Source organism: Phaethon lepturus, unplaced genomic scaffold, assembly GCF_000687285.1.
Source record: "Phaethon lepturus isolate BGI_N335 unplaced genomic scaffold, ASM68728v1 scaffold11915, whole genome shotgun sequence".
Classification (NCBI taxonomy): domain Eukaryota; kingdom Metazoa; phylum Chordata; class Aves; order Phaethontiformes; family Phaethontidae; genus Phaethon; species Phaethon lepturus.
In genome coordinates, this window is record NW_010539901.1 from 29,856 (window position 1) to 56,179 (window position 26,324).

A 26,324-nucleotide genomic window follows, 5' to 3' on the forward strand; every position below is an offset into this window, starting at 1 on the left:
TGTGGTAGGGTTATGGCAAGGTAACCTATGATTTTCATTTTCTTTTTCCCATAGGGATAGGAATTATTGCAGGAATTCTGGCTTTCTGACAGAAGTTACCCTTACAAAAAGCAGATGGAATCTCAGGGTCCTTTCTGTTTGTACATACTTGCCATGCTTCAGTCTGTCGATTGTGTTTTAAACATAGTTTGATGTGTTTTCTTCTTTTCTAGGAGATGATAGAAGTCTTTCAAGCTCATCTTCAGATACCAGCCACTCAGATGTTAGCGTTGGGAGCAGATTGACAATTTGGCCTGAACAGTCTTCAGCCAGCACTTCTCAAGAGAGTCACGGACTGGCAGCTGCAAAGGGAATTCATCTTGGGGAAGAAAAGACCCTTCCAGAAGGGGCACGTGGCACCACTAAACCGCCTCCAAAGCCCCTCCGATCCAGACAGCTACAAGAAATAGGTCGTCAGAGTTCTTCCGACAGTGGAATAGCTACTGGTAGTCACTCTTCTTACTCTGGAAGCTTCTCTTCCTATGCCGGGAGCTTGGACATTTGCCGTGGTGATGAGTTTGGATCATTGCTAAGCCTGACATTGAACTTTCCTTCGGATCAGAATTTATGTACTTGTCCTCACAGTGAGCCCCAGAGAGGTGCGGGGTCAGAGTATCAGGTTCCCAGCTCTCTCAGACACATTTACGATATACCCAGGAGTTTGTTACAGGCAGCTTCTAAAGATGCGCAACCAAAGAGTGCAGATTCCATGTTACCCAAGGACCAGGCCCTGTCACCTCAAGGTGCTAGTGACCCAAAACTGCTACTACCACACTTGGAAGCACGGAGGGTACCTGAGCACAGCCAGGACAGAGGGAGGCCTTCATCCTTACTCACAGAAAGCACCAAGGACTCACGTGATGAGAAATATGCGGATTTTGTTTCGAGGTGGTCAGACACAAAACCACAAGGACAGGTGTCAGACTCCAAAAGTAGTGAGTTGTCACCACCTAGTGGGGCCTCAGCTGACCCCTATGACACATGTAGCCCCCACCTTGGGATGACAAGAGCTCTTTTTTCAGCTTGTCCAATCTGTGGTGGACTAAAGGTAAATACCTAACCATGAGCAGATGCTAACAAGCCTTACTTAACAGAGCATGCTTAATTTAAAACGACTTAAGTTGCAAGTCATAAATACTATTGTTTCCTTTATAATTTGAACAGATAATAACTTTTGTGTTGCTTACGCTCAAGTTGAGAGGTTTAGCACACAGTTTCCTCAAAATCTGTGCCTGATCAAGAAAACACTGAACAATATAGGCCATCAATCATTAGTTTTAAGTTGGCCAGTTTTGGGTTTGGGTGTATGTGAGCAGCTTACAGTGAGAGAAGCTTTACAGGCACAGAGAGCTGAATTTGTCATATAATAGTAATTTAGCATTAAGGACATTGATCTTACTGCTGGTATTTCAAAAGAAGAAAGAAGGGAAACCAAATAGTATGTGCTGCTCTTTAGGTGACCACAGTACATATTTTTTTAAATTTTATTGATGTTTTTCTTTTCTTTATCTTTGTAGTTTGAGCATGTCTTGCACAAGAAGCCAGATTAATGAAGCTTCTCACTGGGGAAAGAGAAGATACTCAAATTGGCGTGGCAATCCATAGCAGATCAGATAATCCAGTGTTATATTTATAACTGGCCAAACTTTAGAGGAGGTGTACAAAAGCTCATTAGTGTACACCAGGACAGAGTATTTGCAGGAAAAAAATATTTTTGATCACCAGTCACATAAAAGCTTAAAATCTGAAGCATGGAGATTCCTATGCCGTTCTAAACACATTTGCCATTATCTGTTACTATAACTGATATACCCATAAATTCTTTTTGAACACTGCTAAATTCTTGTCTTTTTATGGCAGTAAGCTTTATACATTAATTGTACACTGCATGGATGAAATATGTCTGTTTTTACCTATTCTGGAGAAGACTTTTTTGGGTGAATGTGTTTGTTGAACTAGAAGAAAGTAAAGCTGTTTGTGGTGTTAGCTGTTGAAAGGCTGTGAAGGTTAGAGAGAGTGCTCAAGTTAGGGAATGTGTGAAGTAGGGATTGAGCAACAGAGACTTTTGTTGGAGGAATTAAGTATTGCAATTGAAGTGTGTATGTTTTAATTGAGCATGTGGGATTACATAGATCACGGCTATGAAAAGGGCTTGAGTGTACAGTATGTTATAAAAGAAAAATTAAAATATTATAAACTTGGGGGATTATTTTCTTCTCATGAGGCATTTCATGCATTTGCACCATTGACTGCCTTCATGGTTCTGAAAACTAGAAAATGCTGTCTGCCTGAGGCACTTGTATAGCCTCTGTAACAGCACCTTGGGCGTTACTTTGCAGCATTTTGGGAAGTAGGAAGGCACTGGTGTGACAGGCTAAGGTTGTGTCTACACTGATCATTAGGATCAGTGTTCTTCCAAGGCCATCCTTGCCAGCTATCTGCACCAAAGGCCCTCACTAGCCCCCTAACCTAATTCTGAAAACTTGGCTGGGTGCAAGGCCTGAGATTCAGCCTTTCACTTGTTTTTATTGCAGAGCAGGCAGCAGGGTGCACAGCATTGGATCTGCTGCTGCCTTCCTGTGTCTGCTGCCTGTCGTTAGAAGGAAGTTGGGAAAAAAGGCACAAGACTGATTCCTAGAAGGGAACTGCTCTGCAATTGGAAATTTCCAAGGTGGCTTTGTTATGTGCTGCGAGGAAAGAATTAGTTAAGGTACAGTTAGCTCACATGGTCTAAATGTTTCTGGGTGATCTGAATTGTCAGTTTAGACCTGAATTTATCAAAGTTTACCCTGGACATCTGTGTCAGATAGGAAGCTAAAAGCGAGTATTCCACTGTGTATCTTCAAAGCCATTAAAGGCTAAATTATGTCACTCCTTCTTTAACTGCCTGTTGGCCCCAACAACATAAACGCCCACATCTTTTATTGCAAAGTGATGTCAGGTTTCATGGTGTTTCTAGTTGCCCTAATAATGTCAGTTGGCAAGAATTTCAGGAATTGTCAATAATTAAACAAATTTAGTGAGAGAAACAGTGGTGCAACACTCTTACTAACACTTGTTTTAGCATAACATGCACATCTGCTTCTTATCTTTTTTTTTTCCTACCCATTTGTAAGCATTTGGGAAAGAACTCTCATTAAATGGAATGATTCATGGTTTTGTTTTTACTTTTGAAAGAAAAAATAACCTTTTGATACATTGTCCTGAACTGTCAAGAGGAGTTATTTTAGCAGTGTTTAATGGACACCATCTTTGGCTTTTCTTGTGACGAATACCGTGAAAGCACAAATCCATATGTTGTAACTAAAAAAATAATTCTTATTCCTTGTGCTCTGAACAGAATATGTTTAAATTGCAGTTAGGCCCAGGAGGAGTTGATTTATGGATTAATGAAGACACCAGGTTTTAACGTTCATTCAAATTCATGTTCACATGGTTTTAGTGTGCCAGCGTTTGGAGTTCCTTTGCAATTTCAAGTTAAGCTGTTAATTAAATTATGTTGATGGTTTTTAAATGGCTACTATTTAAAGTGAGTGAGTGACCTGAATAGAGGAGAGTCTACAGCAGTTATAAAGGATATAAGCATTGGTTTGTTTTCTGCTCTATATGTAAACTTTGGCAAATCGAGGTTAGATTTGGGCATGCTGTCTGTGTGTGTTGGAGTTCAGCATGTGAAGAGTTGGGGGACAGGTTGCAGGATGAAGACATGCATATGTGGAAGGCATGGTGGCGTTCGTCATTAGGATTGACTTGGTTAAGAACCACCTGCTCCACTAATGACAAGGATGATGACGAACATAGGGAGAACATACTCTGGGAAAGTGCCAAGGTTCAAACAGAAAATAGGGCAAGGAAGCCTTTCTGTTTCACTTTGGATGAAGAATAGAACCAGCATGAATAAAGTCACTAAATATTGCTTCTATTATTTCTATATTGTATTTCATTTTAGACATTGGGGATTAATAAGCAAGCATGCAGGGTGTTTTGCTTTCTGTTGTATGTTACTGTAGTGTGCTCAAGATGTCCTTCTCTACAAACTTCACAAGGTGTGCCTTTGCTATGTAATTTTTGCCTAGGTGATTTCAGTGCTATAGATATTGCAGAGATGAATTCTTTGTGTATTGTAAGTGTATTTTGAGCTCAGAATGTTGGATTGTTATGGGATTCTGAGTAAGCTGTAGAGATTTATTATTAGACTTTACTTATATTTTCAACTACTTAGATAATACTAATTTGATGAACAGAATTTTACTGTACGCTTGTTGCTCTGTAACTTCATTTGATGCTATAGTTTGAGAAATTATGTCAACCTTTTTTATAGGGTGTCTTTTTTTTTACACCACCATTGTCTGTAAATTTTCATAGAAGTCTGAAAAATAAAATTATTTTCCAACTGTTTTTGTCCTTTTCCATCTGACAAGTACTGGCTTTAGTTTTGCTTTGCTTTTTGTCCCCTGACCCTCATCGTCTTGCAAGTTGAATTAATACGGCTGTCTCTTCACACTATTTAGTGTTATACTCAAATCACTGTTGACAGCTTGAAATGTGCCTATTAGTAGGAATGACTTTTATGTATTTCTAGCTCACCCTAAACTCATATTTATGTCAGTGGGAGTTCTTATGTATGTAGAAATATAGGCTTGATTACTGCTTTGGTAGTTAACTTGCCATGATAGAGGAGAAAAGAAAGTGTCAGTTTGTGTGTGGCTGTTATGATTAATCCTGTACTGATATTCATCCACCTACTTCAGTTTATCATTTAAAAATACTAAAGCCTTCTTGGGGGCAATGATCCAAAATTAGGAGCTGGTCTATCCAAATCTTCCATGAGGTACTTATATAGTTCCTGCTATCACAGTAACTATGCCTCAAGCATTGAATCTCCCAGCGTATCTGTAGTAAGAGGAAATATGGGAATGGTGTGGTCACGATGCACAAAAGAGTTTAGAGGTTTTGTCAGGTAGCAGGATCCACAGCTCTGAGTGGCTAAGAACCCTTCCCTGCACAATATAGGGAGATCTGGTACCTGCTTCGGGGGAATGTAGATCTTGGTTTAAGGGGGGAGTTGCTTTGATTAGGAAATTTACCTCTTTTAGTCTGTTCTGGAGAAAGAATGCTTTATTTTGCATTACAACTTTAAGAGAAGGCATGTGCATGTCTGTACTGTGCTCCTTGAGGAGGCACTTTACTCAGTATATCTAATCATACAGCACCAGGTCCCTGAAGGGCTTGTTAATCACATGCAACCTTTTGTGAGTGCAGTGTCTCTGGGTAGATCTAGATCTACTATGAATATCTGTGTTTCCCTTGTGCATTGTAGTCCAGGCAGAGACAAGCCTAGAGTGAAGCAAGGCTGATGTGTCCTCAGGCAGAGAAGGGGCTTGAACTCTAAAGAATATCTTGCACTGAGGTCTGTTTTGTGGTCTTGCCTGGACTGATTCAGCCAAGGTCATGAACAGCCTGTAACTGGGTTGGGAATACAGCCTTCATCTCCCAAGTCCTGTACAAAACCCTTAACACTGCATTTAGCCAGTGTGTCTCCTTTCATTGTACACACTGCTTTTGAAACTGGTAAAAGAGAAGGCCTATGACAAACTTTTTAGCAGGGCCTGTTGCAATAGAACAAGGGGTAATGGTTTTAAACTAAAAGAGGATAGATTTAGATGAGATATGAAGAAGAAATTTTTCACAGTGAGGGTGGTGAAACCCTGGCACAGGTTGCCCAGAGAGGTGGTAGACGCCCCATCCCTGGCAACATTCCAGGTCAGGTTGGACGGGGCTTTGAGCAACCTGATCCAGTTGGAGATGTCCCTGCTCCTTGGAGGGGGGTTGGACTAGAGGACCTTTGAAGGTCCCTTCCAATCCAAACCCTTCTATGATTCTATAAGGTGTAAACTTTGGCAGTAAAACCCAAGAAATAGTGTCTGCGGACTACATTGCCACATTCATGTAACTGAGAATGTTTTCTTTTTTTTGGCTTTTAATTAGGTACTTTTATAATGTAGTATTAAACCAGATACTAAAGAAATCATGATATATTGTTATATACAACTTTAACGTAGCTATTTTTTTTCTGTTGGAGCTATTACCTCTTCCCCCATGAGACTGAACACCTTATGTGTTTAACTTACAGTGTGTTTATTTTCCTGCTCTCTCTGAGAGTATAGGAACACAATTATTAGTAATTACACACCCTTTACATCTCTTTTCAAAGATTTTTTTTTTCATTATTGATGTGTGATGCTGTAACATTTTATGCTTCCTCCCACCTTCAGAAAAGCTACAGGCTGTCTAAATTCTCCGCTGAGAAGGATGCATTTGTCATCTTCTACAGCATTTTTTCTACTTGTATTTCTGCTCTAATTTCAGAGCTCTGGGCAGTTAGGCAACATACACACTGTCAAAACTGTAACAGGGACAGTTTGCACCTCAGAGGAATGTGGAAGTCAGTTGTCAGTATTACTGACGTGAGTGGCAGTGTGTTTGTGAGGCTCTTGTATGCTTTGATGACCGCGGATTCTGGATACTATTGGCTTTTGGCATTAGTTAGAAAACTTGCATTTGTGCTCTCTTCTTTTAAGATTTAATTCCAACTGTTTTTCTTTAAGTCTCGACTGTGATATATTAACCTGCAGTGAGGTGCATCTTCCGTAACATGTATCACCACTAAATGAGGTGACTGCACTGGACAATGATTTGACAATCTGGCATTTTACTTATATTCCAGTTATTGTAAAAGGCTCTGAAATTTTTACAATAAAATAGTGTTATTTTGGGGCTTTTCACAGATTCAAAGGACTCTTTAAAACCACCAATTTCCCCGCAATACCTTTCTGAAATCAAAGAAATCCTTGATCATTGTTGGCCTTGACAATGAAATACAGTCACTTCTGGAGGTAGTTATGCTGACAAAAGCACACAGCACTGTGCAAATCAAAGATTGGAGCAAAAGTATGTTCTCCAGTTGAAACTGGCAGAGGAAAGGGATATAAAAGAGGTGGGTGTAGTGTCAGGTTTAGAGCTTGACTTGTTTTCCTTTTTGTAGTTTTGGCCAGGAACCCAAGTCTATCACAGAGGTAACTCCCATCCTCTTACTAAGGTGCTGTTGGGTCTGCTTATGCACTGTGCTAAGACGTTCGTTGCTTATCAGCAGTTCACAGAGGAAGGAAGATTTTTTTTTTTCTTCATAGTTTACCACTGCTATATTGTACAATATTATGATGCTTCTTGGCAATAGGCTTTACTCACAGATAATCAAGAAAAGACTCAGCTTCCTTTTACTTTGCTGTTGCTGGTAAGGGCTCATATAAGTGACCTGGCTCTCCAAAACTCTTGGTGGAAGTCACTTAATGGGTATGACTTTAGATTTGAGACATCACAGTAAGGTACAAGACATGCCAACCCTACTAGAGCTGTGCAGATGTGACTTGCTTTTGGCACTGTAGGAGGCTGCCTTACCTCTTATCTGAAAAATGGTACTGAGGGTATTCTCCATCTATCATGAAAGAATCTCCACAGCATTTGTGCTAAAAATAAAGGTTCTAATCTGAATTCAGAATAATAACTAAGCTCTCAGCACTTCTTGGGATCAGGCACTAAGTGGAACAGATAGCCTATGGTCTGTAATCGGAAAAGAAGTGCCTGCCACAGAAGCACTGGTAAGTGAAATGCTATTAATAATGTCGAGAAAAGAGAGCACTTTCCTGTGTGAGGGAACGTAGACAACATAGCTCAGCAGAATTAGTTCTTCTGTACTAAATAGAAACGTTGCTGGATTGCTTTTCTGTCAGAGCGCCAGTGAAGATATTAATAAACCATGGTATCGATCTTTTATACCCATCAGAATGAACAAATGGGAAAACCTACTTCCTCCCCTAAATACAATCAAGCTGGATAACAGCTTTTATTATTACTACAACTGAAAGCTACTACTTCCTCTCTTGGGAGCCATAGGTTTTCTGAAGAGAGAGAAAGAAATGTTTTGAAAGAGGATGAGTCTGACAATAAAAGCTGGAAAAAATTACTCCTTTTAGAACGTAAGGTTGGTGGTGTATTTGTATTTGATCCAGTTGTAAAGAGACTCATCAGATTGCTTGGAACGTGGCCAATGGAAAATGGAAGGGTTTTTTTTCTGGTTTTCTGTCTTTTTCTGAACAGAAATCCATTTCTTTCTGGAAAAATCCTACAGAATCCTATAAAGTATTATCAGACACTTTCTATCTTCATTTTCTAAATGGGAGAAAGTAGAATTCACCTGCACGGGAAGAAACCACAGAAAGAGATTAGGAAAGCCTGGATTACATTGAGCTGAATTGAGAGGGAAACAGATAATTCCAGTAGCAGCCCTGGATTAAGATTCTTAGGTTTGATTCCCATGTTTTTCATCATCTTCTGCAAGATCATAAACAAAGTTATTTAAAAAACCCCTCAATTAGTTGACTTGCATTTCTGCAAAATGTCTGTAATATCTACCAACATTAGGTTTTCCAGATCATGGATTTAAGGTGGCTATGCAGACAATATTCTGTTTTGATTAACAGTCACTGATATCAAAGTAATTGCTCAGAAGGAACTGGTGAGTGTCAGTAGGACAGCAATCATTTGGATGGGATATCTGAAGGGTTGACAGCAGCTCACTGTGAGTAGGTGAGAGGATTGAAAATAGATGCTCAGTAGGGATGTGACCTTTCCTGCCAATCCTTTTTGACAGAGCCACTTAAAACTGGAACTATGCAAATTAGAAGGGTGAAATGCGTTCCAATGAAGTTACACAAACTGTGCTTAAATTTGTCCACAACCCATGACAAGACATGTGAGTGGAATTCATTTTTGGTAATTCTAGATACCCAATATACTTATTACTTCAATATATCTATGGAATTGCTTTCAGTCTGGCTGATAATATCCCATATGGACTTGTAACCAGATTAGATCCTTAAGGGATCAGCTGTCTATAGAGACTGTAATGAAGGCAAATTCTGTTTCTAATATAACTGTGCAACCCTATACCAAGTTGTATTACTTCATTCATAAAGAGCAAATATTTTTTCCTAACATTGGCTTAGTAAGTTTTAATAATATGGTAACAACATCTTCATATGGGTAATGGGATTCTGGCATTTGTTAGCAAGAAAATGGCAAGTTTGGCAACAAATCCACTGAATAGAAAATTGTTTATTACCTGCTCCACAAAAAAATACACTGAAACCAATTTGAGGAATGAACCACTGAAGAATATTTCTATGTTCAGAACAGAATGAATACTTCCCAGAGGCAGGAGGGTTAGAGGGTCAGCCATTCTGGTATAGAAATGCCTGCCAAACAGTTTTCAGGATGGACTGTTTTAAAGTTGCCGTGTGGTTTTATGTATTGCTTTGTTATGCACAGTTATGAATGATTCTGCTGAAACGCTAGGGAACATGTCTAGAGAAGAAAAGAAAGGCAATTCTGAAAAAGTCCACATAGCAGAGACTAGGAGAGAGGGGTTGATTTCTTTGGACCTCAGGAAACCCAGAAGAAATCCATGCTGAACTTCGGTGGTCTTGCCCTGCTGGGCTTAGTGTTGATGCATTTTACAAACCCGCATGCTGTGCTATAAAGGTCGTTGTCCAATGCAGACTCCTGGCAGGAATTTGTGATGGCAAAGGGCAGATGATGGTGTTTTGGGCACTGTCTCACTTTAAATAGGAGGAGAATCCCAGGGTGTGCAAGAGAGGTAAGAAGCTTGATATTTGGACTGATATGGGAATTTTGTGTTATGATTTTATTGTTGTGGCTCTGAGCAGCTTACCTCAGCCTGTCTATTTGTGTATTATCTGTATCTGGGTAATGTTTACTTCCCAAGGCTGTTGTCTGCACTGATGGGATGGTGTTTCTACAGCACTTTGGATGTGGACAATTCTATTGAAGTACTAAAGATGATACCAAATGTGATGTTTTCCAGGCTGCAGTGAGAGAGCCAGAAAGTTGTTTGCCTTTCAAGTGAACTGTGGACAGAAAAGGAACTCATTAATAAGAGTTACTAACGAAGAAAATCAACCTGCCAGGATGGAGCAGCTGCTCTACAAATTTTTATTTTTTAATGCTGGGAAGTCTATCACTAATTTTTATAACTTCAACAAATGGTTCAAAATAATTTTCTATTAAGTGAAAGATCACAGAGCAGTGGCTCTGAATCCATTATTTCAACAGATTTTGTTTTTGTGTGAAATTGAGCTTGAAGAATGGTGTCTTTCAAGAACTGCAGAGTTACTGGAAAGAAGATATTAATGCAGCAACCTTTACACTCAGTGGATTCAGAAAGTCTACAGCTGAGGACATGGCAGTTGCAAATCCGTTCTTTCTAAGCATGGGATTAGCCTGAGGGTTGAACAGTTTTTTAACATTTAGAAAGGACCAAGATATCAAGAAGATGCTTGAGGATATGACTGAAAATCAAGCCAAGTTGTAACAACAGAAGAAGAAAAGAAAAACTTAATTGCATTATGTTTTCTTCATGTATTCTTTCCTTAAATCCTTCTCGTGAAGCACATGGCATCAAATCTAAAATTGCAAATTTTTTTGATGTAATGATTTTTTTTTTTTTTTTTTTTGAGGTCAAAACCCCTTTTGCCTGAATAGATGTTAGGTAAAACTCTGAGCCCTTCCCAAGTAAGAGCTGTGAAAGCAGATGACCACAGGGAACTTCTGGAGCAGTTCAAGCTGTCTGAGGATCTGCAGTTAAGTATTTCAGCTAGTCAATTGTCCCATCTTAAGTAAGTAGATACTCACTGTTGAGTTTCTTTGTTGCTGGCTGAACTCAGCTTGAAGCATACGAACTCTTTGTCAGAACTAAAGTGACACAATGAAACCTTAAAGTTACTGTGCCTCAGCAACTGAGCAAATCTTTTTTACAGTGTAAAAAATGCTCTTTACCCCACTTTTTACCAGTTACACACAACCTTTTCTGTTCCGTTCCTAAATGACATTGTGGAGGAATTATTATTATATGATAAATAACATTTAGAATCTTGAAGAGTCGCCTGAAAAGCTCTTACTTGCTTCAGGGAGTAATTCAACCCATGGGTGTAGGACAGGAGTGTGGGGAAAAATGTTACGTGGACTTACTGTTGTTTTTCCATCCCCTCTGCTTCAGCTCCAGTGACGTTCGAGGCACCAGTATGTCTGTAACAACACATAATTTTTGCATCTGTGTAGAAGTTAGACTGAGCTTCCTCGGGTGGGATGGGGATGTTAAGATCAAAACAAGTGGCTGTTAATGTGATCCATGTGACAAATGACAGCCAGGATGGCGTGAGTGAATACCAGAGTCCTACATAGAGATTCCAGGCTGCACTAAGGTGCCTTTACGGCACACAAGCTCTGCTCTTATGTCTTCCTTGGTGTCGTCATCTCTGTATTTCCATGTTTCCTTTCCTAAAGCAGGGTAGATGAAAGCAAGCAGTCCTCTAGACTTTCTCTGAAGCAGTCCAATCCCACACAAGTCCAAAGGGTAGATGGAAAAGGGGCTTTAAAGTTGACTTTGTGCTCCTAAGTCTTGTCACATGAGGATATCGGGCTATTTGCAGTATAAACTGCAGCAGCCAGCTGTCAATCAACTGAAAAGACTGTTTCAACAGCTGGGAATCAATGGGACAGGAACTCTGGCTGCGTTCCCTCTCCCCTGGCCACATCCTCTGCAGTAGTCTGGATTCTGTGGAATCCTCTGCTAATTCAATGCTGATTGGAAGCAATTTTGAATGTACAAGAAATTCGAGCCCGGAAAATATTAAGGAAATATAAACCTTTTCCAGATCTGGTTTATTACAAGGACGGAGAAGTGCTAAGTGGGCTATATCAGGGCTAGTAACTGTATACTTGAATCCTCTGTAGCACTAGGAAAACATTTCCAGAAGAAGGTTGCTAATTCAGCTCATTCCTTGAGACACAAAGTCAAGCAGAATACACGTGCTATGGAGATAACTGCTATGGAAAGCTTTGGAAAACTACAGAAATAATTATACCTAATAATTTATAGCAGTGCGTTCTGACAGAGGAGAAGCCTGTGAGCAGCCCCCATGCACAGTTAAGTATCTGTATCCTTTGACGCTGTGCAGCTTAATTATAGTTTCACTACCTTTGACAAACCATAATTTTGGTGATGGGCTGGGGATAAAGGAAAACACTTTTACTATTTTGAGCTTTCTCTCCCTTATTTGTCCTTCTAGTTCCATTTGTTTCTAATGATGATCGTTGATAATCTTGGTAATAATTTCTTTTCTGGGAGAAGTTGACTAACCTTAGCTGTAAATGTGAGGTTGAAAAAGAAGGACAATGGATGTGAAGATGATATTGCAAGGCTTTCATTTTTTATTCTTCATAGGCTCATAATTAAGCCATTCTAGTTCTCTCTGTGTGGAGCAGGATGCACAGGTTATAACAAGGATTCTTTTCTTCATGTCTTTATGTGGAATGGGCTGGAAGGAAGGAATCAAATAACTAGTCTAATGTAAATTGGCAGAGCTCCATCAGCTACAAAACAGGCCCAAGTGTATTTTTAGTGCACGCACAAGCTAAGCTCTCACTGAGGAACAACACTCTTTGGGGGAAGTAGAAGAAGGAACAGGCTTTTCTTAGGGCAGTCCCTGGGTGAATGTTTCAAAATGGTGATTACAGCTTAACATAAACTTTCTCTATCTCTAAGAATCTGTAGAGGTACACTTAATTCGTCTCTAACATTCAAAATTTCACTCTGCCAGCTTTTGAAATATTTCCACATTTGAGCCCCTCTGTGTTTACTGTTTGTCACTGTAGCTGTGGCGTTGTAGTTAAATTCTTTATTTGCAAAAAAATTCCCTTTTCTTCATGAAAAGATGACTTGGATTTAAAGTCTCATTGCAAGCAGAAGAATTCAGTAAAAGGGATACTTTATGCAATTTTGTGTAACTGGTGGAATTAATTTTCTGTTAATCAGAAACTTTTTGACAAGAATAGTTGTGATCAGTTAGGATCCTTGTCAGTACAGTGGCACAAGAGCTATTTTTCATTGAAAAGTGTATAAAATCTCTTATGCACGTTGGTTGAATCTCATCCCCTTTCCTCATCAGAGAAGGAATGTCTCAGTGTCAAGACATGAATGGGTTATTGGACCTTTTGTCTTGCATGTCTCTTCTGGTGTAAATTTGCCATAAATCACTCCTTTGGTAATCAAGAGAACAAGGATATCTGAATCCCTTTGTGAGTCCATGTGTGCATATGTGTATGTATTAATGATTGTCCCTTTCATTTATTTTCAGTCTTTCCAAGCTTTCTGCTAAACAGTACTTTTGTATTGACTTCCAAAATCTTGAAATGGGCTAACGCTCCTGCTGCAGCAGAACTCTGTTGTGTTTGCTGGGATGTGCTATTCTAAGAAAATGTAGAACAACACTTCCCATTTGACAAGCCCTCCTAATTTCACGGGTATTTCTGCAGTACTGAGGTGCTCAGCGGTGGCACGGTTAGTCTTGTGAACTTTAAAATACAAAGGGCATGGATCGCGTGAGGTGTGGCATCCAGTCTATGTGCACCTTGCCTCTCCTGTTTCTTTTACATGCTGAGCACGGCGAATGAGATGAGAACACCACGCTGCTTATTTGCACAGTAGAGTCAAGTCTGCTGTTACTCGTACCTGTTTGGGCCCCATCCGAGCCGTATTTTCCATGGTACAGTAGCTTTGCTGGAGTCTCTGCCGTGAGCGGTGTTCACTTGGTGCAGAACGAGTAGAAATTAACAGATCTGTTGTACAGGGAAGTTCAGACTAGCAAATGTGGGGAAACGGAGTATATTTTAAGTACTAAATGTTCTTGTAGTAGTGTAATGCTACCCCCTGTTGGAAATTGGAATATATGGAATATAAACGGGAATACCTGCAACTGAAGCCTCTTTGGCTTTGTGTAGATGGCTTTGTTTCCACTGCACTTGATAGGACCTCAGAGGTGCCAGTCTCTATTTAAAAGAAAAGGAAAAGAAAGAAAAGGAAAAGGAAAAAAAAGGAAAAGGAAAATATTTTTTGGCATAAATATAAAAGATGTTTCCCCCCCAGTTATCAGAACTGAATTAAGTTTAAAATAATCTTTTCATGTTAAAACACAGCTGTAGGCATAAGTGCCTGCAATTTTACCGTTTTTCTGTAAGAATACGAATGTATAACTTACTATAGTTAATGCTGATTTTTATTGTTCGTAAACATCTATTTATCTGTAAAGGCCTTACTACTTCTAAGAGAGAAACACATCCTGTCTTTTTGCGTGGCTAATGCTACTTTATGCACTATTATTCAGCTGTATTATGAGTAACAGCACTTGTGTTCACCTGTGAAAATGTGAATGGTTAAAGCGATGCTGCGGGTGCACTGCTGAACCTTCAACAGCCGGGACAAGGGTGTGTTTGAACTCTTTTGCTTAAGTGTTACAGATGGAGTTTCTGTATGTTCCTTTGGAGATGGAGATGTGGTTTAACTAACAAGAGCCTAGCTGAGTAAGGCTCTGGAAAAGGGAATGTAATGTTGCTATGAAAACATCTCTAAAAACTTGACAACACTATCATGAATTAGAAAATCTGCTGCATGTTTTACACTTAAATTAAAAATTGTTCATTTTCATAAAATTCCAGAATAGAACTTCTGCTACTGTAAATCATGACAGCTCAACCCAGGAGCTAGGGGGAAGGCAATGTGCCTGATTTTTATTACCTGGAGGAATTGGCTGTCTATATTTTGGCCATAGGAATATATGATACACTGAATTTAAGATTGTATTTGCTCTGGATCTTAGACCGGAATACTTCTGAAGAGGAATCTCATAGCTGGAGAAAAAAAAGTTATCATTTCTGAGCTCAGTGTATTTGATGGTTTATTTTAATGGCAATTGTGTAAAGAGTCTTTCATGTCCTGAAATGACAGGCAGAATGATTATTATGAGATACATCTGGTGAAAGATGAGGCAATGAAGGCTGATGTTCATATGTTTCACTATGTATCTAGCATTAATTCACACGTGTATTTGTTCAGGATTCTGTGCTCTGAAATGAGGAGATGCTATGCCCCAGTTGTCATGTTTGATGAATATACCCTATGACGTTTGCATATGGTGTTTTTAATTTTTGTGAAGAATTGTTAGCTCCTGCCTTCCAACTCCTGTGCCAGTTCTGGCCATGTTTATCAAATACATTGAATGAAAATTGGTCTCAGAGGCAGTTTTCTATTTTTGGCTTAGCCATTTCTTCTGCCTGGCTGAATTCCTCAGCCTAGTCCTGACTCCTGCTGTGAAAGTCCTCCTGTATCATGACACGGGAGTGAAATGCGTTCTCATCATGCTCCAGTGTCTTTGTGCTGTGAGGTCTGTCAGGAAGCTGAGATGAGATCATCTGCTCAGCAAGATTCATAATCATTAGTGTCCACCTTTTCAGTTGAGTTTCTTATACAGATCTACCTTGAGGGTTTGCTGCTGCAGGCTCTCTCTCTGCAGCTTGTCACTGTATCTGTCCTTACAAAACCTCCATGAAATAATGAAGTGCTTCTACCTGTACAGAAACCAGTGCTTCTGATTTTCACCTGTGCTTAAGGAGGACAGACATCATTCACAGAAGTATTTAGTAACCTTGTTTGTTCTGGAACCACCATACCAATTTTTTCAAGAACCATGAGAAACTCAAATCTTATGAAATTAGTTTAAAAAATTGTAAGACAAAACCAAAATCTGTGTTTGAGATAGGTGGCAGAGTGTCTTTATTTTATCTCTGTTTCTTCAGTTGCTGTGGTTTTGGGCATTTCTCTGTAACCACAAGCTGTCTAGCTGATATTGATGTTAGGACGGTTTATGGTGGTTTTGTGTTGTGTGCCTTCAGACTTTGCTATCTACTTGAGGGGAGTGTTATTGCTTTGGGCCAGCTGTACATGCTCTTGACTTTGTTTTTCGTCTAGCAAGTATGCAAGGTTGACTTGTAATAGTGCCTGGAAACAGCCACAAACGTCACTGATGTGTTTACACCACGTATTTTATATGCATTGGATGGTATCGCCTAGCTGTCTCCACTGGATTTCTGTCCGAATACTTTTGAGCATAATGAGATATGTATGTGATGTTAAAAGGGTGTTATTTAGGTTGAAAAGTTAAGCTCCTCATTGTTAAGGAATTGACAGATTTACAGCTGCTAATGCCACCTTGATTTTACCCTCACATGTGTCCCTCGTGCAGTGAATGAGGCAGATGTCCCATGGAAAAAATGATATGTGACCATGTAACTGCATTATAGTCCCGTTGTTCAGCACACTAGTGTGACTCTTTGGTATGTAGTGATTCTGGGACTGTTTTTGAAAAGCAAAAGACAAGAGCAAACCCTGTTCCTTGTTGCTGTGTCAGCTTCCCCATGCCCATGTATTATCAGTAGCAGAGCTTGAAATTCAACCCTTCAGTGCCGCAGGCGAGACTTCTACCATCTGACTTTCAGGGCTGCTGCTGCTAGCTGGCAGCTGGAGATGGCTTTTATCTCAGGGTGGAGGCTGGGCAGCTGGATCCAGGTACTGGCTTTTGTGGTAGCTGTGGCAGAGGACTCAGCCCAGCTTTTCTTTCTCCCCCTTGTGTGGACGGATTCAGAGTGTGCTAAAGGGAAGGCGTGCCATTTTCAGGGTTCACGGTCATATTCTGGTACCACAGTGGTCATAATCTGGATTGGGTGACAAGCGGCTCGTGGCTGCGGGCAGCTGGCAAGCCTGCAGCGAGAAGCAGAAGGCTCAACAGAAGCATATTCAAGATCACAACTGAAGAGTTCCTCCGTAAAAACATGAGAGGGAGAAGATGGGTACACCAATCTGGACTAGAACTAAACAATACTTTTCATTCTTTCTCATCTCTGTTGTTTAAACACTTGTAACTTGTAGACAAGTTGAGCTATGATTATCCCACAGGTTTTAGGAGGCGTAGTTTAATGCGACAGAGCACGGCTTGCCAGTGCCACTGAAATCGCCAGCTTCATGCTTCAGAAAATAGCTGATGTTTGGGCTTGGCTGAGCGAACTGAGATGTTTCTGAACTGACTTCAGCAATCTTTCTGTAAGCCGACAGTTGGCTTGCGACAGATGAAGCTGAGTAATCAGAAGTTCGTGGCTGAAATTGGAGCCCTGCACCTGAAGCATGCCATGGACAGGAGTTTCTGTTTCATTTGGAGTTGTAATGAAGGATTGTAGAGTTCAATAATTTTGTATCTTTTGTTCAGAACCTGATCAACTGCTGGGCATTGTGAAACAGCCCGTCAAAGCAGACGACCTTTAAAGGTTGCTCCATGTGTCTGTATTTATTGACCTTTCCTGGGAACTCTTCCTCCCCTCCGTGGCAGCCTAAGCATTCCAGCTCTAAACTTTTCTGGTAATTTGCCCCAAGAATAAGTCATAGTCTTTTAATCCTCACAAGGAAAGTACCTTAACCATCAGTTTCGTTAGGGACAGGTTTCTTTTTGCTGAAATATCCAAGCTTTGCAAAACTTTAGACATGTTCAAGACCTTTTCTTTTCCATTTTCTAAAAGCAGTCAACATTTTCTAATTTTGTGGTACTATTTTCAAAATCTTCATTCAGAATTTCTCATTGTGTCCTTTGCTCCTTTGTGAAGTTGCTGACAGTTCAAGATACTTGTTGTCGTAAACTATGTAACGTAACTGTAACCTGCTGCCTCCCTCTACATACGAAGCCCGTGAAGCAGTCAGGGATGGTGATGAGGGGTCACCAGCTATATACAGCAGGCGTGAGAATATTAGTTGTTAGAGAAATCTACTTCACAGTTTCTGCTTTTCAGGGACTATCCTCTGGATTTTGAGTCATGATTTTGATGGTTTGCTCTTGTAAAACCATGTTTCTCATGGACTTGATACTGCACAGTAGCTTTAAAATAAAGGGAGAGGAGAAAAAAATCTAGATCATATTCTCTGTGAAAATTAAGCAGCTGACCAGTGTTGCAATCCATCCTCTCTGTTTATGAAGGCATTTTTGGTACGTGCTGAATAAAAATTTCACAGTGCAAATAGTTGCTTCTATTACTATGGAGTATGAATTCCTCTTTCATACCAAGAAGAATCTGGGAGCCTGTCATTTATGTTAAGCCTCTCTTCTTCCAGTCTGAGGACCCGGATTGGGGCAAAACTTCATACATGGGCTTAGAATAAAGCAAATGACACCTAAAAATCTGTACATCTAACTCTTACTAGAGTCAGAATAATGGAGCTATAAAAAGCTGCCAAACTTAGACGAGCTGAAAGAAAAGCTTTATTTCTAAAGATACACAAAGGGAATGACACAAGCTGTGACTGATGAGGTGTGTCTGAAATGCTGACAGTTATCAGGCAAATGGCATTTCATTCCTCTTGCCAGTGATGATGGAGCCCAGCTCAGCATTACAATCTACAGAAGCTGATCTACTTTTTCTTGGAAGTGTGGTTTCCTCCTTTTTAGGAGGAAAAATACGAAAAATGGTTTGGTTCTTTGAAAATACATGTTTTATGTGGAACAGCTACCTACCCTTAGTTCTGACCCTTAGAGCCAATAATAGGAACGATTAGCTAAGACTAATTGTCTTAAGAGACAATGTTTTCCTTCATTTTTTTTCTGTCCATCTGACTTGTAAGCTCATGGTTCCTTTTTTACACCACAGAGATGAACTTACAAAGCAGTTGTGATGCCTCTTGTCACTATGAATCTGGAAAAATTCTTCCAACAGTAGGAAATTGTGCAGTAATCATTGTTCCTTGCTTTGGAGTTTATACTGGAAGATCTGGATTTTGGGGCTGATCTCACGTCCAAAGACTAAAACTCCCATTAGCAGCAGCAGAGCAGAATTGGGTATGTAGCCCATGGAAAGTGATTTGAGTATATAGAGAAAGGTAGGCACACTGCTCTTCATGTGGGATGGTATTTGTGTCTGGCAATTTTTTAAAATGAGAACTGATCTCATAAATCATATATTTCATGAAATTTAAAGTGAGTGAATCTTTGAATGAAATCAAATGAAACTTAAAAAGAAAAAAAAAAGGGGGGGGAGAGAAAGACAAAGATATACCAAATATACACAGGGGGGAAAAAAAATTCCCATTTTGATTGTAAAAAGAGTTATGTATTATGTTGGTTATTTGCACACACAGAAATAAATACTGAGGCTTAGGTTCTGTTTAGCTGTTCAGGGCAACAGAGCTAGTCTATGAATAATGACCCAGCATATCAAACTAGTGGGTTCTGCTAACATCTAGCATTGAACTCTACCCAAGATATTTGGAAGCAGAACATCAAAAATGAATGTCATCTGACAGCAGTCAGATCACTACCAGAGTTAAAATAGCCCTGGACATGTAGTTCATGATGTGTGATATACAAGTGGTACATATCCGTTTACGGGGGGTGTTGTAGTGGTGAGGTTGTTTGAACAAACAGCCATGCATCACATACTTTAGCACTCAGCTCTGGGGCCACAGATAAAAGAACCTTCATTAGAAGGCTATTTAACTTATATTTATGAGTAATATTATGAGATACGCAGGATGTAGACACTTGCTTTGTTAGTTATTGGCTGAATACCATAGCAGGCGTAACAAAAGCACATTATGAATGAGGTCACTCACCCCTTTTCTTCTCTAGTGCAATAGTAGGGTAGGCTGAGCGATGTATTGTACTTTGCATTTCAAAATAGTATTCAATCGTATTCAAAATTTGTATATTATGCCACAATAATTAAAAAAGTTTCTCCTCCAGACAAAAGCACGTTTTGTCTGAGTTCTGTGAAATTAAGAAAGCTTTTAAGTGTCTGATACCATTCTTTCTACTGAGTTGCCTTAGAGGTAGCCACTGTGAGTTAGTGAAGTCTCTCTCTTGCAAAGGATTGCAGCAGGAAGCCTCAGAGCTGCAGAAATAATAGAATGTGACATATTGAAATGGAAACGAAGACAACCACCTTACAGTCTGGAAAAATCACTTGATAACAAATGACTGGTTTTATTTTTGTATTATCACAGACTCATTTTTTTATCTAGTCACCTCTGATTCTTTTAGTTATTTGTTGTCTTTCATCTATTCACTATAATTGCAATGATATTTTATCAGTGTCCCACACCTGATGTAATTTCACACATCGACCTTCTGTTTGCTTTTTTGCATCTTTCTTTGTCAAGTATAACCTAATCTTCTAATAATGACTTTAAAAGTATGTGTATTTGATATTATCTGTCTAGCCTTTATCAATTTTCTCTTCTTTACTAATTTGTACATTTTTATGACAAAGTTTTTAGGATTTATTTTATAAGGAGAACTAGGAGTTCCAGGCATAAAATAAAACGCCATTGTCAAATAAACTGTACACGTTAACAAAATTATCTCTCTTTAATTTTCAGTTATTTCCATGGCATATGCGATGCGCAGAATAAAAGGCAAATGACGGTGTGAATTCTCGCTCACCTTCAGAGGCCAGAAAGCCCTGCTGATTGATTTTAACTTGCATTAAGCAGCATATCACCAAAAAAAACGTCTGCAACTTCAATGTTGTTAACAGTCTGGCATTGCCGACCTTTTAATCCCCGTTCTTGCAGAAGTGCTATACTTGTGCAACCCTGAGAGGAGGGAAAAACAGGAAAACTTGATTGGCAAATAAATCTTGAATTTACAGGGGGGGCAGAGCTGTTTAGCAAGTAGGAGCGTGTGCTATTTTGCAAAGAACTTTGCTGTGAGGTGAGAAGGAAACCAAACATTATAAAAATATTCCGTTTCTTCTTTGTTTCTTTGCATTACTGCTGCTTGTAACACTGTAATGATGAAAGAGGACTCCTCTCTGGGTGGTTACATGTAAACAAAGAACCAAAACATGCCGTTCTTTCCTCAAAGAGCTTTCAATCTCCTTTCAGGTTTTCTGCTTTCTCTACTTTATTTCTATCCATGTTTTTGCCATAATTTAGGATATTCTGATGTGTAATGCATTTATGGAAATCATGGAATCATGAAAAGAGAGAGAGTTAAAAATATTTTTCTGACTTGCTATCTAGTTTCATGCATCAAGCCCATGTCCTGAATGAAGGTTAATGAATCTAGAGGTGAAGGTGAGGAAGATAAAGATATTTTTTTTTTCTCTTCCCAAAACAGATTTTGATTGACTTTGTGAACTAAGTAACATACAGTTCCCCTCCATATCCCACAAATTATAAAAAAGCTTTGTTTTTAAAAGCAAAAAGTTGCCAGAAAGTTTTGAGATCCTTTCTCATTAGAAAGATTTGATTTTTATGCATTTCAACACTGCAGTCTGCCACTTTCTATTCCATTAATTAAGCTAGCAGGTGCTGCTTTCAGAGGCAGCATAATCTGCTTTACATCCACACACATAACAAAAGTCCGGGAAATTATTTTTTTGATATTCTGTATTAGCAAACCCATAACAAGTTACTGGGGGCAGGAAAAAAGCACTTTTCACGTCTGCTATAAATAATAGCAAGAAAAATTTCATTGAACTTCTATTGTAGTGGAAAAATATCATTACCTAAATATACAGAATATCGCTCATAAGGGACTCAAATGTCCCCTGTCCTTGATCTGTGCGGATACTTCTGCATATTCCCCAAATGAAAGCAGCAGCTTCTGTGGTGGCACACAGTAACTGTAGAAACAAGTAACATCCTCTATGGTTAAATTACTAAAATGTTCTTTTCTTCTGAAATACTGAGATGTTTTTTCTGTTTCAGAAATGAAATCTGGGCCATATTTCTGATTTCCTCCCTCTTACTTCTACTCTAAACAGTTGCTTAAATTCAATGTCTCATGTATTATAATATTCAGCTAGCATAAAAGCTCAAGTAAATAGTGAAGCTGTAGATTCCATGTTTGCAATAGGATCAGGCAGAAACATTCCCTATGTCAGGTGTTATTCCACTGTTGAAAGTCGTTCTGTGTTGCAGATTTCAAAACTGTGTTTAAAAAAAAAACTTACACCCATCCCGCAACTCCAATTGTTCCAGTTAAGCTCTTTTAATGTCTATTTTATTGGCTGAAACAGAATCAGTGTAATCTTTTCTAATCTTTTTCTGTTTCATTGCAAAGTCCATCAAAACCAAAAAAAGCCTCTTCCACCTACTTTAACTGCAGTTGGATGTAGCTGATAGCTCTGGCAGTTTTTCATGATAGTCCCATGTAATGAGTTTTATGTCTTAATATGTTTGTCTTAAGAAAATGTTGTACAGGAATTAGTATGACTTGAACTTTTACATGGATAATATGTAAATAATCTATTTTGTTTTCTGTTGAGAAATTTTGGGAAGTCAACACAGTGCCTGTATAGGGGGAAGATGTATGTAAAGTATATGTAAAGTCCTGAGCGCGTTTGAAGAGCCACCACTTTATAAGAAAGCATAGGAAATGGAGAGTTATCAGAGGTCACAAGTCTGTGTATTTAGGTGAAGAAAATTACTGTCAGATATTACATAAAATGGAATTTTATTGCTTTGGAATTGAGCAGTGTTATTGCTCAGCTATATTCCACTTCAGTGACCAAAAGAGACATTTATTTCTCGAAAAGCATGGATCATGATGATGAATTCTTGATCTCGCCAAGGTCACAGAAATAAAGGAGATCTCTTTGGCAGAGTGGTGGTCAGTAGCACAGACCAGACTGACCTCACACCCTACCTTGATGTTGTAGTGCAGGAGCAGCCTTGATATCATCTGGAGACAGAAGTGCCAGAGTGTCCTCCAGGTCAGCTTTGGATGACATAAATAGTATAGCTGGGGAGAAACCTGGCCTGCAAGCATGTTTTGGAACACGCTTACTCGTAAGTGTGAATGGGCACTGGTACTCTATGCCTTACGGCTTTGATGTGCCCTAGCTGCCGTGGTACCACCATGGTATGAGCAATGTGAAGCATCTGAGATGGCACAAAGCTTTTCTAGAAAGACCCTGATGTCACAGGTGGGATTTGTACGCAGTCTGAAGTCAATCTGAGCGCTGGGATAAGATGTTGGTTTTATGGAGCTGAGTCAGAAACACACCAGGCTTTGGTCTGTTTGCAGCACCTACTATTTTAAGCAAATATAAGCATGGCCTTAATTTACATATGTTAATTCTGTTACTCCAACTTGATCTCATCTGCCTCTGAATATCAAATTTTCTTGCTTTTTGCTGTTTTGTTCAAGATTGACTCAATAGTGCTAAGCTTCACTGTGCCTAGTACAGTTGTTGCAAAGCACCCAAAGCCAAGTTAGGTAGCCGTTACTAAGGTAGCAAAGGTTTTGCAACTTACTTCTGCATGTTGTGAACACCTTCAGGTCTGAACACCTTTGCATCTGTTATGGATTTTAAAACCACGTGTTAAGCTTTCGTGATGGTGAAGTGATTTCTCTGCCATTCTTCCTATATTTTATAAAGTTTCCATCTCTTGTAAAGATTTTTCATTCTAAAATTTTCTGTTTTCTTTAGGGAACAGCAGTATTACAGTCTGGAGTCTTACCAGCTCTACCAGGTAGGAGCCATTAAGTTATTGGCTTTGTTAATGAATAATGTTTACGTTCCAAATTGTGATGAGAGAAACAAGACCTATGGAAGCAGAACTAAAGACTATATTGAGAGATATCCTGTTTGTGGTTGGTTTCGCTGCGGCTGTTCAGGACTGACAATTGTGAAATACATTGCAATCTGTAGTATCTTTGGTTGGTAAAGAGGTTCAAAGTTGTCAGTTTCCGTATAAAGTTGTTTAGTGCTTTTTCCGCTTACATAGTCAAAGAAAGTCAAGAAAGTGTTCTTTTTAGGCTATACCAACACCAAGGGTAAACTTGATTTATATGTTCAGTGTGTATACCCAGTTTCCTAAATAACACAAAACCAGAGGAATGGATCCTTACTGGAGGCAACACGAAGATGCTTCTCTCATGTCAGTGGAACTACTGACCGACAGACAAAATCAGTAAAGGGAGGAAGCCGAGTATCTGGCCTGGAAAGATTATTTAGGCAAAGGTAGCAAGCCTACTATCTTTGCATTGTAAATTTGCCTATCAGTAGAATGTGTTGGTCATCTGGAGCTCTCTGTCTAACGTAGCCAAATTGGTCTGGTACCTTTTGTATCATCATTTTACTTCAAAGATAACATTTCGTGAGCATTTGAGTTTGTGTACTGTCTTCATCTTATTCCTTTGAGAGATCTGTGCAAAGAAGTTGTTTAGTATCTTGACCATCTTTATATTCCTTAAACTGTTTACCTGATAATTCAGCAGATCTATTAAACCTGAGAAAAGGTTGCCTGGTTCCAATAGGCATAGAACAGCTCTTTGTGCTTGCATTTCTTTATTAGTTTTAAAAAACTTGGCAAATACGTAAAGAAGTATAGCTGATTGACACTTGTGTGAACAAATCCAGTAAGATATCTAGGATCAGGAGGTGTCTCTGGACAAGGTCAAAAGTAACTCTATTCTTTTGTCTGTCTCAGCAGGAGAAAATCCAGAAACATTTAGCAGATCTTGTTCCTAATTATTCCACTCGAGTCAGTGGAATTACTCTTGATTTATAGAGGTGTAAGTAGAAGCACAAATTGGACCATTAACTTTAATTTTATCTTTCCTTCTGGTACCCAGGTTTCTAGTCCTGTAATCAACCGAAGTAAATCAGAGCATTTATGATTAAAGTGTGTGTAAATACAGGGGAATTGGGGTCTATAGCTGCGTGTGGTGGGCACAATATTATTTCTGCATTCATTTCAGTGGCAAACTAATTGTGGATGCAGAGAATACCTGACAAAAACTTCATTTCAGACTATTCATGCAGATGAAGGAGTTAGCTGTTTTGATAAAACCTATCATTAAGCAAATTGGAAATGTAGAAATACAGGACAGATTTTTAGATCAACAGAAAGGGAAAATACAAGACTGAAGAAATTTGAGTGGGTTTTCGTGTCTGGTACATTGGGAAAATATTGTTTAAAAACAGAACTGAATGCTTTCTGGAAGAAGTATAAACGGTTTAGGGAAATGCAGTATCTAAAGCCAGTGACTGAAGTCTTCAGCTCTCTTTGTGGGGTTTCATCTCTGAAATGCTCTCGTCATATACTTGTAGACCTTTATTCTTCAATATGATACTATTTTTCAGAATACAAAAGAAATGTATGCTTTCTCTGTCTTGATGCATTTTTATTATCCTCAAATATTTCATTTTAAAGTATTGTCTTTTACGTATGTGAACATTTAAAGTATAATCGAACTTGGCGTTGCAAAGCTTTCAGAATAATACTGTAGCCTTTGAATGTTTTGCTTCCACCATCTTTAATCCAAAGCCATTAACTGAAGGTCCCTACAGCATGAAGCAGCCATTCGGACAGTTCTGTTGGAACAAAGGAACAGCATTAGAACATTTCTGTGTTTTTCTAGTATGATTTTTTTCAATCCATTGTTGAGGATGACATAAGGGCACATTAATTTGAGGTAACTACGTTCAAAACTGGTCTTGCACATGTACATGGCAAGACACCTCTACTAGCATGCATGATTGCACAGTGACCCAATGCACAGTTACAGTGTTTGCTAGTGTACCAGTCCACTTAGTCACGGACACATTTCTTTTTCATCACAGAGAGGACTGCATTGTTTTTTCATTCAAACACAAGGTACAAGTGCTAACCCACATCTTTCAGTGTTACAGGTGCCCACATGTTCTGTACAATATTTTTGCTCTTGAATGCCTCAGTTTTGTTCCAAGAAATGGAGTTAAAGCATCAGGACCAATTGTTTAAATATTTTTCAGTTTATTGGTAATGAATGCGGGTGATGATATTCTCTTTCTACAGTTATATATGCTGAGCAATAGACTCAGCAACTTCAGAGAAATGCGTCTAATTCTAAAGGCAAGCTGAAAAGTGTTCATGAAAGTGGCAACAATTCTGTATTGTAGTACTAGATGGAAAAAAACAAGTTGGGGTGAATAATTTAATCCTGGTTTAAATAATTTTGTTGCCTTTTTACTGCTGAGGGCTCCAGAGCTGGATGCAGATAAAAGGAAAGAATAAAATTAAATATATAACAGGTGATGGGTACTGAAAATGAACTCAGCTGGATGGAAAAATAGGCTTTTTTCCATTCATTTTAAAATTTTTTATTGTAAACCTATTCAGCCTGATACTTTTATTCCAAGCTTAGGAGTAAGCTTTCAAGGAATTAATGGTGAGCAGTGAGAAAGAAGAATCTGGGCCATACTGTGTTGGTTGTTGTTGCTTAGGTTGAAAATAATTTATAATTCGCAATTTTTTTTTCAGGAAATGTGTTGTCAGCTCTTCC

The 26,324-nt window shown here is 39.0% G+C and overlaps 1 protein-coding gene across 1 annotated transcript in view; it reads left to right on the forward strand.

The window, feature by feature from the left end:
- Positions 1-26,324, forward strand: part of DOK7 (docking protein 7) — a gene marked incomplete at its 5' end in the record, with an annotated part of 64,027 nt that overhangs the window by 27,839 nt on the left and 9,864 nt on the right. The window contains 2 exons of the mRNA XM_010287271.1: positions 213-1,087; positions 23,485-23,527. Of these exons, the coding sequence (XP_010285573.1) occupies positions 213-1,087; positions 23,485-23,527 (918 nt within the window). The remainder of the gene's footprint in view (positions 1-212; positions 1,088-23,484; positions 23,528-26,324) is intronic.